Source organism: Glycine max, chromosome 20 (assembly GCF_000004515.6).
Source record: "Glycine max cultivar Williams 82 chromosome 20, Glycine_max_v4.0, whole genome shotgun sequence".
Lineage (NCBI taxonomy): Eukaryota > Viridiplantae > Streptophyta > Magnoliopsida > Fabales > Fabaceae > Glycine > Glycine max.
In genome coordinates, this window is record NC_038256.2 from 37,542,295 (window position 1) to 37,558,491 (window position 16,197).

A 16,197-nucleotide genomic window follows, 5' to 3' on the forward strand; every position below is an offset into this window, starting at 1 on the left:
TTCATGGCTAAGAGGTAGGGATCGTAAAACAGTTGGTTTGCCGGTCCAATCCATTTTTTTTGTGGGTTGTGTTGAAATTTTTATCCCGCAATCAACTTTTACTCAGTCTCGTTTTGACAAAAAGAAAACGGGTCCATGCATCTACATGTCAACCCATTTGTTTTTATTGAATATATATATATATATATATATATATATATATATATATATATATATATATATACATTTAATATTTTTATATTTTATACGTATATCATTAATATTTATTTAATTTTCTATCTAAACAAATATTTTTAAAAATTTAAGGTAATGCATTTAATTTTTTAATTATTATTTACTATTTAACATTTATAAAAGATATAATTAATTAAAATCAATTTTTATTTATTTATTTTATTTTTAAATTTTTGGCAGGCTAACGCACAAATCAGACATGATTAAATTTTTAATCCACTTCTCTTGTGCAAACAGGAAGAAATAAATCAGACATGATTTATTTCTTGTTTGTCAAGTTTTTTTGAGGCTCACACAAGCTGATAGATTTAAAGACCCCTCAACGAATTGAAGAAGCGTGTTAGAGACAAAACGTTCCTCACTTTCCCCATCAAGAATCAAGATAGCTAGAGCGACATAGGATCAAAGACGATGAAGCTGAGACTCAGATCTTTGGAATCCAAAGAAACCCTTAAAATCGAAGTCCCTGATTCCTGTTCTCTGCTGCAACTCAAAGACACCGTTTCTCGCACCATCTCTTCTTCTTCCTCTTCTCTGCATCTTTCCCTCAACAGAAAGGACGAAATTCATGCCCCTTCGCCGGAAGAGCCCCTCCACTCTCTCGGCGTCGCCGCCGGCGACCTCATCTTCTACTCTCTCAACCCCATCGCCTTCACCCTCGAAACCCTCCTCCACAAGCCAGAAACTGCTTCACGCGACGGTCCCTCCATCCAGGACTCGCCGGAAACCCTCGCCAGCGACTCCCCCTCCGTTCCCGACGCCGAAAAGCCTCCAACTTTGGACGCCGCGGAACTGGAACCCATGGAAATGATTGATGGGTCTGACGAGATGGTGGTGGTGGGTACCAATTCCGAGCCTTTCTTCGTGAGAAGGGTTCTGAAAGAAGCGCTTGGGAACAACGTTAATGATTTCAAGTTATTAGTGTTTGCGGTTCATGGTGTGGTTCTTGAGTCTGGATTTGTTCGAATCGACAAGGATTGTGGTATGGCGGTTACTGGTTCTCACCTTCTTGATGATTCTCCTCCGGCTTTTTCTTCGGTGATATCTTTGAGGTATGCCCTGCCTGAGATTCTGGCTAATGGTGCTTCTCACAGTGTGAATTTGAAATTTCAGACATTGGGGCATTTTGTGAATGTTTGTGGGTCGTTGTCTGATGATGTTGGGTCGAGGTTGCATTTTGTTTGTTTGGATAAACGTAAATATGTTAGGCCTTTAGAATTGATGCTGGCTAATTCTGAAGCTAAGGGTAGTGTTAATGATGGAGAAGATATTCTCTTTGGAAGTGAAGTTTTTGAAATGTGGAAGATGGTGAAAGATAGGCTTGCATTGCCATTGTTAATTGATCTTTGCGAGAAGGCTGGGTTTGATCTTCCACCTTGTTTCACGCGGCTACCGATGGAGCTTAAGCTTTTGATTTTAGAGCGTCTTCCCGGTGTTGATTTGGCCAAAGTGGCTTGCACCTGTTCGGAGTTGCGATACTTGTCCACCAGCAATGAGTTGTGGAAGAAGAAATATGAGGAAGAGTTTGGAAAAGAAGGAGATAGAAAAGGGTGGCTTTTCAAGGATTTGTTTGCTGTGTCCTGGGAAACGAAGAAGAGGTGGCGAGCGGTTCCTTTTCGACGACGGGGGATTTCAAGGAACATTATTTTCTCACCCAACCATTTTAGAATGCCTCCAGTTTGGGGTGGAGAATATGGTGTGCAGCCAGTCTTTGGTGTGCCATTCCCTAGATACCAACTATGGCGGAATATCATTCCCTCGCGTACTCTGACTCTAGGAGATTTCAATATATAATCTGCTGAGTTGAATTCTACTCATTAGTAATGTGTAGTGCATGGTATGGTTAACCTACTTTATTCTTTCTCCTTTCTCCTTTCTCCTTCCATGTGGAAAATACATTGCTAGAGTGAATGCATCATAAATGATTGGTTATGAATAAATAATGTTTGTGAATATTGATTCATAGGCCTTTTTTTGGGTTAGAATTCAGAATTATTTGGCCATTTTATTTGTTTAGTCTTTGGTTATACATTTTGAATATGATAATAGGAATATGTTATTAGGATACATGATTCAGAATTCTTCAATTTTGTGTGTTGTCTTTGGTTCATGCCTTCCTGTTTATGCCCAGGGAAGACCAAATTCTGTTTCAGTATATAGATAAAACTGTTTCGGATCGTTTTCTCCAAAAATGTATGAACCTCATGTTTTTGCTATGTACGTATTGCCGTAGTAGTATAGTATATAAAATTAATTGATATGAAGGGATTTGGATCTTGTGATGTTACTAATATATAACCAATTGACCGTGTAACAATATTATGCTATGACTTAGAGATAGATACATAAGCAAATTTTATGGACCATTAGAGAAAGATCTTGTTTACGCATGATTCCTCCCAATGGAAAACATTGGTGTGGGCACATCTTTGATGTGTGCTAGGGATAGTTATTTACAGTAATGATAACTTGAAATGAAGGTGAGGAGGAATCTAAAACCTCACTTTTTCTCACAGCTTTTTTATTAGATTCAAAATGTTGCATATATATAGAATACAAAAAGAGAGAGAAGAGCTATGATAGTGACATCTCACTGCTGCCTTCTGAATAAGGCTTACATATTAAGCTACCAAACATAGGTAAAATACAAAAATATTCAACACTCCCTCTCAAGCTGGAGCATATAAATCATATGCACCAAGCTTGGAACATATAGTCTGAATTCTGGGTCCTCTTAAGGACTTAGTCAAAGTATCCGCTAGCTGGTCATTAGAACCAATGAACTCAGTGACAATCTCCTTGGACAGAAGCTTCTCTCGAATGAAATGACAATCAATCTCTATATGCTTAGTCTTTTCATGAAAGATTGGGTTTGAGGCAATATGAAGAGCAGCCTGATTATCACAATACAACTTCATTTGCAACTCTTCACAAAACCTCAATTCTTGCAGAAATTGTTTAATCCACATGAGTTCACAAGTAACCATAGCCATCGATCGATATTCAACTTCTGCACTGGATCGAGCTACAACCATCTGTTTCTTGCTTTTCCAAGAGATAAGATTTCCTCCAATGAAGACGCAATAGCCTGATGTAGACCTCCTATCCATGGGACAGCCAGCCCAATCAGCATCACAATATCCTGATAATTGCGTATTACCCTTGTCTTCATACAACAACCCTTGTCCAGGAGCTCTCTTAATATACCTCAAAATACGCATGACAACATTCCAATGGTCCAAATGAGGATTCTGCATAAATTGGTTAACCACTCCCACAGCAAAGGAGATATCAGGTCTAGTGATGGTAAGGTAAATGAGTTTTTTCACAAGCCTCCTATATCTCTCGAGGTCAGGATAAACTTCACTTTAATCTGCCATGAGCTTCAAATTAGGATTCATAGGGCTTTCAACAGGTCTACAATTTTGCATATTTGTTTCTTCTAAAATATCAAGAGCATACTTTTTCTGAGAGATCACAAAACCATCTCCTGATTGAGCCACTTCAATACCAAGGAAATACTTCAAAGATCCCAGATCTTTGGTCTGAAAATGACTGAATAAATGCTCTTTTAGTTGGGTGATCTTAGTAGCATCATTCCCTGTAATCACTATATCATCAACATAGACCATTAGATAAACACATTTTCCAGGAGATGTATGACAGTAAAATACAGAGTGATCAGCTTCACTTCGTTTCAGTCCAAACATTTGAACAACATGACTAAATTTACCAAACCAAGCTCGAGGAGATTGCTTCAACCCATAGAGAGATCGATGAAGCTTACACACAAGGCCATACTCCCCTTGAGCAACAAACCCAAGAGGTTGCTCCATATAAATATCCTCCTCAAGATCACCGTGGAGGAAAGCATTCTTAATATCAAGCTGATGGAGGGGCCAGTGATGGATGGCTGTCATAGCAAGAAACAGACAAACAGTGGTGAGTTTGGCGACAGGAGAGAAAGTATCACAGTAATCAATGCCATATACCTGTGTGTAGCCTTTAGCTACCAAATGAGCCTTAAGCCGATCAACCTCACCAGTGGGCCCAACTTTAACAGTGTAGACCCACCTACAACCCACAAGTGTCTTACCAGGAGGAAGAGGAACAAGCTCCCAAGTACCATTATTTTCAAGGGCCTGCATTTCATCAATCATAGCATGTCTCCAGCCAGGATGATCAAGTGCCTCACGGACAGTGGAAGAAATGGCAAGGGAAGACAATGAACAAACAAAGGAACTGTATGAAGGAGACAAACGGTGGTAGCTTAAGAAATTATAAATAGGATGAGGATTACGGGTAGAACGAGTACCTTTTCTGATGGCAATGAGCCAATGTGAATCAGAAGGAGGAAAAGAAGTGGAAGGAGAGGATGGATCCATGAGTGGAGGACTGGTCGAAGAAGGACGAGAATCACGAGGAGAGGCTTCAGGTACTGGAGATCCAATCTGCCTTGTCCTGTGTTGATCTGTAGTCGGAGGTGGTGAGACGACTTTAGGTGAATTTGGTGAGGAAGATGGAACAATACTGACATTTTGGCCTGAGTTATCTAGGGGATAAGAAGAAGGAATAGGAAGAACTTCCTAGAGAGACGAAGAATGGTCTACGGAGGGTGAAAAGAAGGGTGTGTCTTCAAAGAAGGTTACATTTGCAGACATGTAGTATCGTCTCATGGTTGGAGAGTAACATTTGTAACCTTTTTGAAGACGAGAATAACCCAGGAAGACACATTTGACTGACCTAGCAGAGAGTTTGTCTAAACCAGGAGACAAATTATGAACAAAACAGGTACAACCAAACACTTTAGGAGAGACATGAAATAAAAGATCATGAGGAAAGACAATTGAGTGAGGAATTTGGTTTTCAATAGAAGAAGGCATCCGATTGATTGGGAAACAAGCAGTAAGCACCGCATCTCCCCAATGATGTATTGCAATTTCAAGAAGATGATGATTCTTTCTTTCTGCAATACCATTTTGTTGTGGTGTGTGAGGACATGTGAACTGATGTAGAATACCTTTAGAAGACAAAAAAGAAGAAAGATCGTGAGAGAAATATTCTTTAGCATTATCACTTCTGAAAATTTTAATTGTTTTTTCCAATTGATTCTCAATCTCATTGTAGAATGACACAAATATAGACAAAAGTTTAGATCTGTCTTTCATTAAATAAACCCTAGTACATCTGGAGAATTCATCAATGAAGGTTACAAAATATCGAAAACCAAAAGATGTAACACGACTTGGTCCCCAAATATCATAATGAATGGTAGAGAAAGTCGAGTTACATCTTTGTACAGTTTGAGGAAATGACGACCTGGCATGTTTTCCTAATTGACAAGACTCACAATCTAAGACTCAAAGATTCTTAAGACTAGGGACCATCATCTTCAATTTTGATAAACTTGGGTGACCTAGACGATCATGCAAAAGTTTGGGTTTTGAGATTGCAAAACAAGACCCAGGTGGACTGGATTCCAAATAGTAAAGTCCTCGTGATTCTTGTCCTTCTCCAATCAGTCGCCCCGTCCCATGTTCCTGAATAACAAAAGAATTAGCAGTAAAGGTTATTGAACAATTTAACGAACGAGTTAACTGACTTAGTGAGATTAAATTATAGGGACACTGAGGAAGGAATAAAACAGAGTTTAATTTCAAGGAACGAGACAATGAAACTTGACCACTTCCTTGAGACGCAACCTTGAAGTCATTAGCTACAGTGACGAGGTGAGGAATTTTTGGTAAGGAAAAGGATGAAAAGGAAGACTTATTACCGGAAAAATAGTCAGAGGCACTTGAGTCGAGTATCCAAGGACTAGGACCTTCAATTGATTGAGAGATACAAGCTGTTGAAAAACATGGTGTAGATGAGGATTGAGCTCGGTTGCTGGGTTTCTCGGATTTGAGCTTCAAATACTCCTGATACTCCTCATCAGAGAACTTAGACTCTGCTTTTTCTGATCTAGAAACTTGTGCAACCTTGTCAGGAAACCCATGCAACGAATAGCAATTCTCTTGGGTGTAACCCATCCTCTTGCAGTAGATGCAATAAAGACGTCCACCCTTTCCACTACGGCCTCCTCTACTGTTGTGGCTGCCTCCTCTACTGTTGTGGCCGCCTCCTCTACCACGAGATGCAACCATTGCTGACGTCTCCACACTATCAGTAGGATTTTCATCCTTCGATACGTGAGGCACACGGAGAAGCCTAGTGATGAGAGAATCCATGGATGGAACCTGATCCCCAGTGAGTACTTGATCACGAACATGATCAAAGTCTGAGTGTAAGCTTCTCAAGATAAGGACCATGTAAAGCTTGTCTAGTTTCCTGTTCACTTCTTCTAATGAATCAGCCACAAGAAACTTTCTCAGCTCTTCAACGGCAGCCCAAGCCTTACCCACATGAGCAATCATGTCATGGCTGATTTGCTTGAGGGTTGTAACCTTCATGGTTGCATCAAATAAACTTTGGATATCATTGGCAAAAATTTCTTGAGCCTTCTTCCCAAAAGAATGACACATTTTAAATGATCTAAGGATATCCAAAATATCCGGCTCAACTGATTGCCATAACACAGCACACAATTGATAGTCAAGCTTCTCTCATTCGTCTCTTTTGTCACTTGAAACAGAATCAGAAGCTTTCTCCAAGTGGTCATGGTGTCCTTGACCAAGAAACCAAAGTTCTACGGAAGCAGACCACGAGGGATAATTTTTCCAATTTAGTTTAGCAGCTGTGATGGTTGGAGTCCCGGAGAAGGAGAAAATAGGTCTAGTGGAAGCCATTTTGACCCACAAGGTGAAACCCTAAGAGAGCAAAAAGGAGGAGAGAATAGGGTTGTAGCGTTCCAGGTGACGAAACTGGAAACTGAGGGCTGGAACGGACTCAGGAGGAGCCGATGGAGGGAACGACGGCGGCGCGGCGCAATTTTGGCGCCGAGATGGCGGTGCGTCGCAACTCCGTTGACGACGCGAGTTGGACGGCTGGCTCGCGCTTCCCAAGGTGAGCCTAACCCTGGCTTTGCCGGAGAAATGGCCGTCGGAAAGTGGCGACGGTGGCGACGGCGGGTGACACTTGCTCTGATGCCAACTTGAAATGAAGGTGAGGAGGAATCAAAACCTAACTTTCTCTCACAGCTTTTTTATTAGATTCAAAATGTTACATGTATATATATAATACAAAAGAGAGAGAAGAGCTATGACAGTGACATCTCACTGCTGCCTTCTGAATAAGGCTTACAGATTAAGCTACCAAACATAGGTAAAATACAAAAATATTCATCAGATACATTCATGCCTTCCTATAAAAATAGTTGAAAAACATGATTTTGAACCTAAAAGTACCATGTTTTGATAAATGGTGAAACCAAATTTATTAAAATTGAGTAAAATTCAGTCATAGTTCATAGGATGCATGTTGGACGTGTAATGTATGCACAGTTTAACTTGATAGATAGACATAATGTCACGATCCACTCTTGGACCATGGCCGACGCATAAACTATAATTTTCTTAGCCTGGTTATATATATATATCCAAATCTAACAATTAGATATCAAGACTATAGATCACAACATAGGCCCTTAACATATTATCCAAAATATCCACTAACAATGATGTTGGTCATACATACTATTCATCAAAGTGTCTTAAAACATCCTAACTATACCATAAAATATCTATAAGATAGGATCATCTACATCTCAAAATAAAGAGATTTTTTTTATATCTATTCCTACCCTTATTCTTATAGTTGCATTACACTGGAGTCACAAAAAATAATACTCTTCATCAAACGCAATGGAGGCCTACCAAATAGATAAACAAATTCCTTGGTAAGTCAGCAAATCCTAGGAAGTCAACTACTCAACTACTTGTGTATATGACATCTGATTTGTTTGCACAAGTGTCCCAAACTCTCGTGCTCTATTGTCTCTAACACTTTGAGGCAAAAAGTGAGCTAAGAACAACTCGACAAACTCATCTTATGCTAAAAGAGGTGATCCAACTGGTCTTGCAAGGAGCATGGTCTCATGTCATCCCTTCGCTACATCATGCAAACAAAAAGCCACAAACTACACCATTCGAGTAGGGGGACAACCTAAACCTCAACATATCCATAACACCTCATCTACAAAGGTCTGAGGATCCTCATGAACATTTGAGCCGCTTAAAGTCGGTGGATTAAGTTTTGTGAATGCACTCAAGGGAACCTCTGCCACAATGGATTGAATCAGTGGCTGCTCATGATGTGCACCATCCTAACTAGTATAAAAAACTGGTTGTTGTTGTTTTGCTTGTTGTTGGCTTCGTTCCCCAACCACATAAACTAATTGTAGTAGTATTTCTTGCATATTTTGCATATTAGCAGTTAACTGAGCTAGTGTTGGGTTCCTATGTGTAGCTCTAGGAATCTCAACCTCTGGCATTCCACCACCCCTACCACATCTTCCCTGACCATGATCGCGACCACGTCCACAACCCCTCAGGGCTATGTTTTGGGGTTGAGTAGAAGCCTCATCAGAAACTGGCTCACTAGCACACCTTTTCCTGGGTGGCATCTTGACTTAAGATAAGAGTAAGGATCAAAAATTCAATTATAAAAACTCCAGCCTACAGTGGATTGTCATAGCCTATTGCATGTAAGTTGTGCTCGACTACACAAGTTACAAACAAGCTTCCATAACAACCCAAATAATGCAGCTATATGACCTATCAACCAGGCTCTGATACCAACTTTGTCACGACCCACGCTTGGACTATGACCGACGCACAAACTATAATTTCCTTAGCCTAGTTAGCCTAAGAGTACCTCACTCCAAATCACAATTAAAAGATCAACCAAAAGGGATTACCGAAAATCCGACATAGTTTTCCCTAAAAAGAAGATAAACCCCATATTGAATAACCTATGAAAACACACACACACAGGGCAGGTAGGAGAGCATAACATAGCAAGAGTCTTTACATTCAAAAAGAATTTAAATGACATTAAATAAAAGCAAAATAAATACGACTCACTTTTAGAAACTATATTTTATAGTCCCTTAAAAACTTTTAGAACTACATATAAACTTGTATTCAAGAATAATAACTTTGTAAAAGCTTTCATTCTACTATATGCATATAGACCACATTATCTCTTTGTTGTGGAACAGTGATTATAGAACTACAGCATTTAGCTCATAGGTTGTATTATCTCTTCGTTGCAGTGAACGAATCTTTAGGAATTATGAATATTCAACCCATAAAATGTATTATCTTTGTTGCAGCAAACAAAAAAAATACATACATACATATATATATATATATATATATATATATATATATATATATATATATATATATATATACTATAAGTGTTTGACTTATAGATTATATTATCTTTTCGTTGTAGCAAACGGAAAACATATATATACTATAAGTATTCATCTCATACATTATATTATCTATTTGTTGTAGCGAATAATAATCAATCACAAACTCATAATAAATAAATAAAAAAGAAAATAATTCAATATTCACTCTTAAATACCTTATAAAAAATTTCAACGAATAAATTCCAATCAAGCGAAAATAAACATTTTATTTCATTCTCAAGTACTCTTAGAATTTCAAAGATCACAAAATAATATATTTTGGAGTTTACTTGCTTCTCTTAAAAGAATTTTAAAATGTTGCTAAGTAGATTGGCTACTCACTCCAAAAAGAATGCAATCAATGTCTCCCAGTACCATTCAGAAGATCAACCACAATATTTTGCACAGGATCTAAGTATTTAAAATAAAATAAAACAAGAGATTAGGTAAAATTTCCAAATTTAGCATACCTATGGTTTTGAGAAAACCGCAATAATTTCTAATACTTAGTTTTCTAACCCTTTTCACGCAACCCTTAACTAAACTATGCTATAAAATATCCATCTAACTCAATGCATTATAAATTTACCTTAAAAAGGTCAAACAGAAAATTTAAGAAAATGAGTGGTGTTTCCTTTTTACTCCAACCACCGGTTAATTTGTATTGCACTATTAGAGTATTAGCTTGTTACTTTAATTTGTGTTAGGATTGTCCCTATATTAATTTGTTTAGGGTTTCTTTCAAGACCTTGCAAACATAGGCTGAAATTAGTTAGCTATAGTAGTTGTTTCACGCAATACCATTTCAGTATTTCTCACTATTTGAACTACATAATGTTAGTGGTTAACAAGCCATTTGATTCTATTATTGTTTTCTTACCTTTTAAGATTACTTAATAAAAGATTAAACCATCATTTTTGTCTCTAAAACTGCAAGGTAGTGTCACATTAGCTCCTGAGTCGTGCAAAATAGCAAAAAAAGGTTTTCGAAACTACATTTTGTCGGTCATGTTAGTCCAAAAGTAATGAACTTTTTTTTAATAAAGTAGTTGCATACCATTAGTGTCAAGGGAAATGGGTTCTTCATTATTACTTATCTTCATACTATATCTTATACATCAGCATGAGTTATTTTAGTTAGCAATACTTTTGGTGAACCAGGTGTCAAAATTAGATCCATACATAATTTGCATGTATGCTGGCAATGAAGATGCTGAAACAAGGGAATGCTGTATTTGACATGGACTTAGATGAAATCCAGCCTCCGTCAAGGCAGTGATATAAACTGTTTTTGTATATAGTTTTTTATTTTGTTAAACTGCTTATGGATGTTATGACAATCAATCTCTCCAGTAAATGAAATGTAATGTTTAAAGTTTGAGTATTGTATATTAAAAATTGCCTCTATTAAACCGCCTAAAATAAAGGAAAATACAAAGAACAAAGAATAGGAATATGGCTAAAGGCATGACTTTTCTGTGGAATGATTGGGATCTTTGGGGAGTTGTGTTTTTAAGTTGTGCCATAATTGCACATAGTTGTAATAACTTGGACACTAAGTTTCTGATATTTTAAAAAGTGATTGAGTCAAATTAGTAAAATTTCTCCAGAACCCACATAGATTGTGAAATCATTCATGTTGATGGGAAATGGTGAAGAAATAGGGGAAAATAGATCAAATAGTTGGGAAATTAAAAGGATAGGATGTTTGGCTAAATGGAAATGAGGGCGGGGAATAGAATGGTGTGTGCTCCATCCCTTTTTATTTTTTAGACTTTTATTGGCTCTTACCAACATTTTCAAATTTCAAAAGATATTCTTCCTACAATGCACAATGGAAAACACACTTCCGTTGTACTAGTGGAGGTGCAAAAACATTGTGTAACAGAATCGTCATTCTATTATACATTTTTTTGTACTCCTACTGGTGCAATGAAAGTGTATTTCCGATATACAAGTGGTTGTGAAAATATTTCTCAATGATACGATTTTGCTATGCTAGTGGGGGTGTGAAAAAATGTGTAACGAAAATGTGATTTTGTTGTGTATTGTATAACAGAATCATACTTTCGTTGTGAATTTTTTTAGTCCCTTATTACATGATTAGTAGGGGTGAATTTGTAATATAATGAAATCATGATTTTGTTGTGAGGCGATTTTTACCACACAATGATAAAAAAAACTAAAAAAAAAAGAATCACGATTTCGTTGTATTGACAAACACGAACAAAAAAAACTGCACAAGGAAGATAATCATGAAAGAAGGAAGGAATGGAGATATAGAGGAAAGGAAGGAACAAAGGGTGGTGGAAAAGGGTGGATACCAATAATTGGAGGAAAGGGTATTTTGATCTTTTCACGGAAATGATAAGGGTCAATAGCAATTGTATGGTACAATATCAATTCCTTTTATTTTCCCATTGAGATGTATGAAAATGCACTAGGGAAAGATACTTGTTTGTTTATTTGTAGTGGTTCGTATAATTTATGCAAATATTGACGGTTAATCGGTGTAAAAAAATATAATTGATTTTTTAAAATAGTAATTGATTGTAGTATTTTGATAATCAGTTATCAACTTAGTAAGACAATAATAGTTCATTTTTTTTTATTTTTCTCTTAAATCAAACACAATTCTTAATTTATTTCTTACCTATATTTGTTCACTTATTTCTTATTTACATCTACTTTGTTTTTTTTTTTTTATCTTCTTACCGAATAAAACTTTAGTAATTTCATTATTTACATGCTAGACAACTACAATGAGTGCCTTTAGGCTAAGTAAGCATTACATTATAATCTAAGGATTAAGGAAAAGGTTGCAAGGATCATCCTTGAAAAGTTCACATAATCATTACTTCTTGGACAAGTTCACAGCATATGTTTCCTCATGCAACAAGCTATTCCATAAAAGAATAATGCAACATCAATATTATAATAATAATAAAAACAACAGTAACAAAAAGAAAAAAAGACTCATGTTTTTGTTAAATTAATTTAAGTCCAGACATGAAAAACAACATGCATAATATTACAAATTTAAATATCATATAATAGTTTATGTCAGTGGTTTATTTAAAAAAAGTTTAAGCAATTCATCAAACAAATGATAAACAAGTATGAATGTTCACTTGCTACAATTAATCAATCAAGTGTATGTTTGAGTCTTCATTTGGAGACACCAAACCTAGGTATGCAAAAGGAATCCCTTTGATACTTTTGAACTCAACCTACCATTGAGACATTTCCACTAGTTTTCCAAAGACCTTTTAATATGTTTGATCCATACAAAGATTGAGATTAAAAATAAATCAATATCGTATTACTTTTGTCTACTAATTTCTTAAAATATTTTTTTTAAGATAATTCATACTAAGATAAAACTTGTTAAGCTTTAAACAAGTATCATTGTTCTATGTGTTATGGATTTTCTAATTTTACCTTTATTTTTTTTATCTCTTTATATCTCTCTCTTTTATACTCGACGGTTCCATCACTTAATTATTATAAAAATTATAAATATTTTCATTGTCAATCTATAATTTTCTTTTTGACGAGGAAACAATTTATAATGATGTATTTGTGATAAAAAATTAAAAAATTATATGGCTATCACAGTTTTATGTTTTACTTTAATTCAAATGTTTGATATATTTTCTCCTTCACACCCCTTTCATTCATTCATTTAAACCAATGTGTTTGAAAATTTTAAACTAAACTTACCGCTGTTCTCTTTAGCCATGTTGGTAATTTTGAAAATCCGAATAGTACTCCATAAACAGCAGAGTTTTGGACTGGCCAGGGGCGGCAAAAAGGTATTTTAAAATTCAAAAAATGAAAAAGATGGGGAACTAACCGTGGTTACCAAGTTAGGTTACGTTGGATAGATACAGCGCAACCATTGCTCACGCACCGTGAACCAACCCTGGTTACAGATAACCACAGCACAGCTACCCCATACATCTCCCTATAAAACCAATCCCAAATCCTACGAACGCTCCTCACTTCCAGATTTCAAAGAAGGCGTCTTCATAAACGCCTTTCTTCTCCGTTTCCGTTTCCTCGTTCGAATTCGCTTTTTGATCTGCGAAAATGAGAGAGTGCATCTCGATCCACATTGGTCAGGCTGGTATCCAGGTCGGAAATGCTTGCTGGGAGCTCTACTGCCTCGAGCACGGCATCGGGGTGAGTCTTCAATCTCAAGCATCGTTAGTCTTACTTTTTTCGATTTTTGATTCAGATCTGTGCTGTGAAGGCTTGTTTCGTGCATTTCGCTGTTGACATTTGTATCCGTTTCTCAGATCTAAGGAAATTTGAACGTTGTTTTTGAAATTTCAGATGTTTATGGTTTTTCTCTTAGATCCGTGCGTTTTGAACTCTAGCTTGTTGGCATTGTGTTTGAAATCTGATCATTTTTCCGTTTATTATTACTATAGATCCGTTCTCTTACTATTGCGTTTTCGCAGCTTGAAATCACATTTTTTTCCGTTTGTCCTACCAGATCTGTTTTGTTAGTGCATTTTCTAAATCGTTTATAGAGCTGTAACATTTTGTAACCTGGCTGCTTTATGCTTGCTGTTCAACTTAAACTGTGCTTTCGTTTTCCGTGTTCGGATCTGTATGAGTAGCTAGTGAATCATTTTTATTAGATCGTTCTGATTAAATCGTTTTGTTTAGGGGTTAGATTTTATGTTTATGCTTCTGGAGTTGTTGGAGTAATTGCTCTTCAATCAAATTACGAACAATTACGTATACTGTTTGGTGAAATTTTTAATGTGATTTTGAAAAATGTATTTATGGAATGCTGATGTTTAGAATTGCTATTTCTGTGCAGCCCGATGGGCAAATGCCAAGTGACAAGACAGTTGGCGGTGGTGATGATGCTTTCAATACTTTCTTCAGCGAGACTGGTGCTGGAAAGCACGTGCCACGTGCAGTGTTTGTAGATCTTGAGCCCACTGTTATTGATGAGGTGAGAACCGGAACTTACCGCCAGCTTTTCCACCCAGAGCAGCTCATCAGCGGCAAAGAAGATGCCGCCAACAACTTTGCCCGTGGCCATTATACCAGTAAGTCACTACATTTATCATACGTGAATTTCTAATGTGGGGTTATTAATATAATTTCGTTATACCTAACGTGTTATGTTTGTTTGGTACCTTATCAGTTGGGAAAGAGATTGTTGATCTGTGCTTGGACCGCATCAGAAAGCTTGCTGACAATTGCACTGGACTCCAAGGGTTTTTGGTCTTCAATGCCGTTGGTGGAGGAACTGGTTCTGGACTTGGTTCCCTTCTCTTGGAGCGTCTCTCCGTTGATTATGGCAAGAAATCAAAGCTTGGTTTCACAGTCTACCCCTCTCCTCAGGTGTCCACCTCTGTTGTTGAGCCATACAACAGTGTCCTCTCCACCCATTCTCTCTTGGAGCACACCGATGTTGCTGTCCTCTTGGACAATGAAGCCATTTATGACATCTGCAGACGCTCTCTCGACATTGAGCGTCCCACCTACACCAACCTCAACCGCCTTGTTTCTCAGGTAATGATATGCATAAGTGAATGTGATTTCTTGCAATCATTTGTGATTAATATCAATTAACTTGATTTACTGTTCTTTGTATTAATTAATTAATGTATCTTTTGTTGGTGTTTAGGTGATTTCATCTTTGACTGCTTCCTTGAGGTTTGATGGTGCCCTGAATGTGGATGTGACTGAATTCCAGACCAACTTGGTCCCATACCCTAGAATCCATTTCATGCTTTCCTCCTATGCACCAGTTATCTCTGCTGAGAAGGCCTACCATGAACAGCTCTCAGTGGCAGAAATTACCAACAGTGCTTTTGAGCCATCGTCCATGATGGCCAAGTGTGATCCTCGTCACGGAAAGTACATGGCGTGTTGCCTGATGTACCGTGGTGATGTTGTGCCCAAAGATGTAAACGCTGCTGTTGCCACCATCAAGACCAAGAGGACCATTCAGTTTGTGGATTGGTGCCCTACTGGTTTCAAGTGTGGTATTAACTACCAGCCACCTACCGTTGTTCCTGGAGGCGACCTTGCCAAGGTGCAGAGGGCAGTTTGCATGATTTCAAACTCCACCAGTGTGGCTGAAGTGTTTGGCCGCATTGATCACAAGTTTGATCTCATGTATGCCAAGCGTGCTTTTGTCCACTGGTACGTGGGTGAGGGTATGGAAGAAGGTGAATTTTCTGAAGCCCGTGAGGACCTTGCAGCCCTTGAGAAGGATTATGAAGAAGTGGGTGCTGAGTCTGGTGAGGGCCAGGAAGAGGATGAAGACTACTAGAATCTACTTCAGATTCTTGTTCTTGTGGTCTGTTTTCTGTTGTGTTTGATGTTCAGATGTGTACCAGTACCGATGTGGTTTTAATTTGGATGCATTGCTTTTATGCTTCGCTGCTCCTGTTACGTACCTAAACTGAATGGCAATATTGAACTATGTTGTTTTAGTTGTGTAATTGTGTTAATTGACTCATTACGGGCACGGGAGTGCGGCAATTGGTTAAGCAGCCTGATTTTGCTAAGGCAGTGGGTTATAGCAGCAGGGTGGATTCATTAGTGGTACTTCTATGGAATTTAACTGG

At 37.6% G+C, this 16,197-nt stretch overlaps 2 protein-coding genes across 2 annotated transcripts; both read left to right on the forward strand.

Moving 5' to 3' along the window:
* The first annotated feature begins 484 nt into the window (after window positions 1-484).
* Window positions 485-10,970, forward strand: LOC100778313 (F-box protein SKIP22). The gene is made up of 2 exons (XM_003555256.5): window positions 485-2,071; window positions 10,757-10,970. The coding sequence occupies exon 1, from the start codon at window positions 646-648 to the stop codon at window positions 2,026-2,028; it is 1,383 nt and encodes a 460-aa protein (XP_003555304.1). The 5' UTR covers window positions 485-645; the 3' UTR covers window positions 2,029-2,071; window positions 10,757-10,970.
* Window positions 10,971-13,444: 2,474 nt separating this feature from the next.
* On the forward strand, window positions 13,445-16,062 carry LOC100781185 (tubulin alpha-4 chain). Its single transcript, XM_003555953.5, has 4 exons — window positions 13,445-13,780; window positions 14,430-14,664; window positions 14,763-15,133; window positions 15,249-16,062. Exons 1-4 carry the CDS (start codon window positions 13,688-13,690, stop codon window positions 15,897-15,899), a joined length of 1,350 nt encoding a protein of 449 aa, XP_003556001.1. The 5' UTR covers window positions 13,445-13,687; the 3' UTR covers window positions 15,900-16,062.
* The last annotated feature ends 135 nt before the right edge of the window (window positions 16,063-16,197 follow it).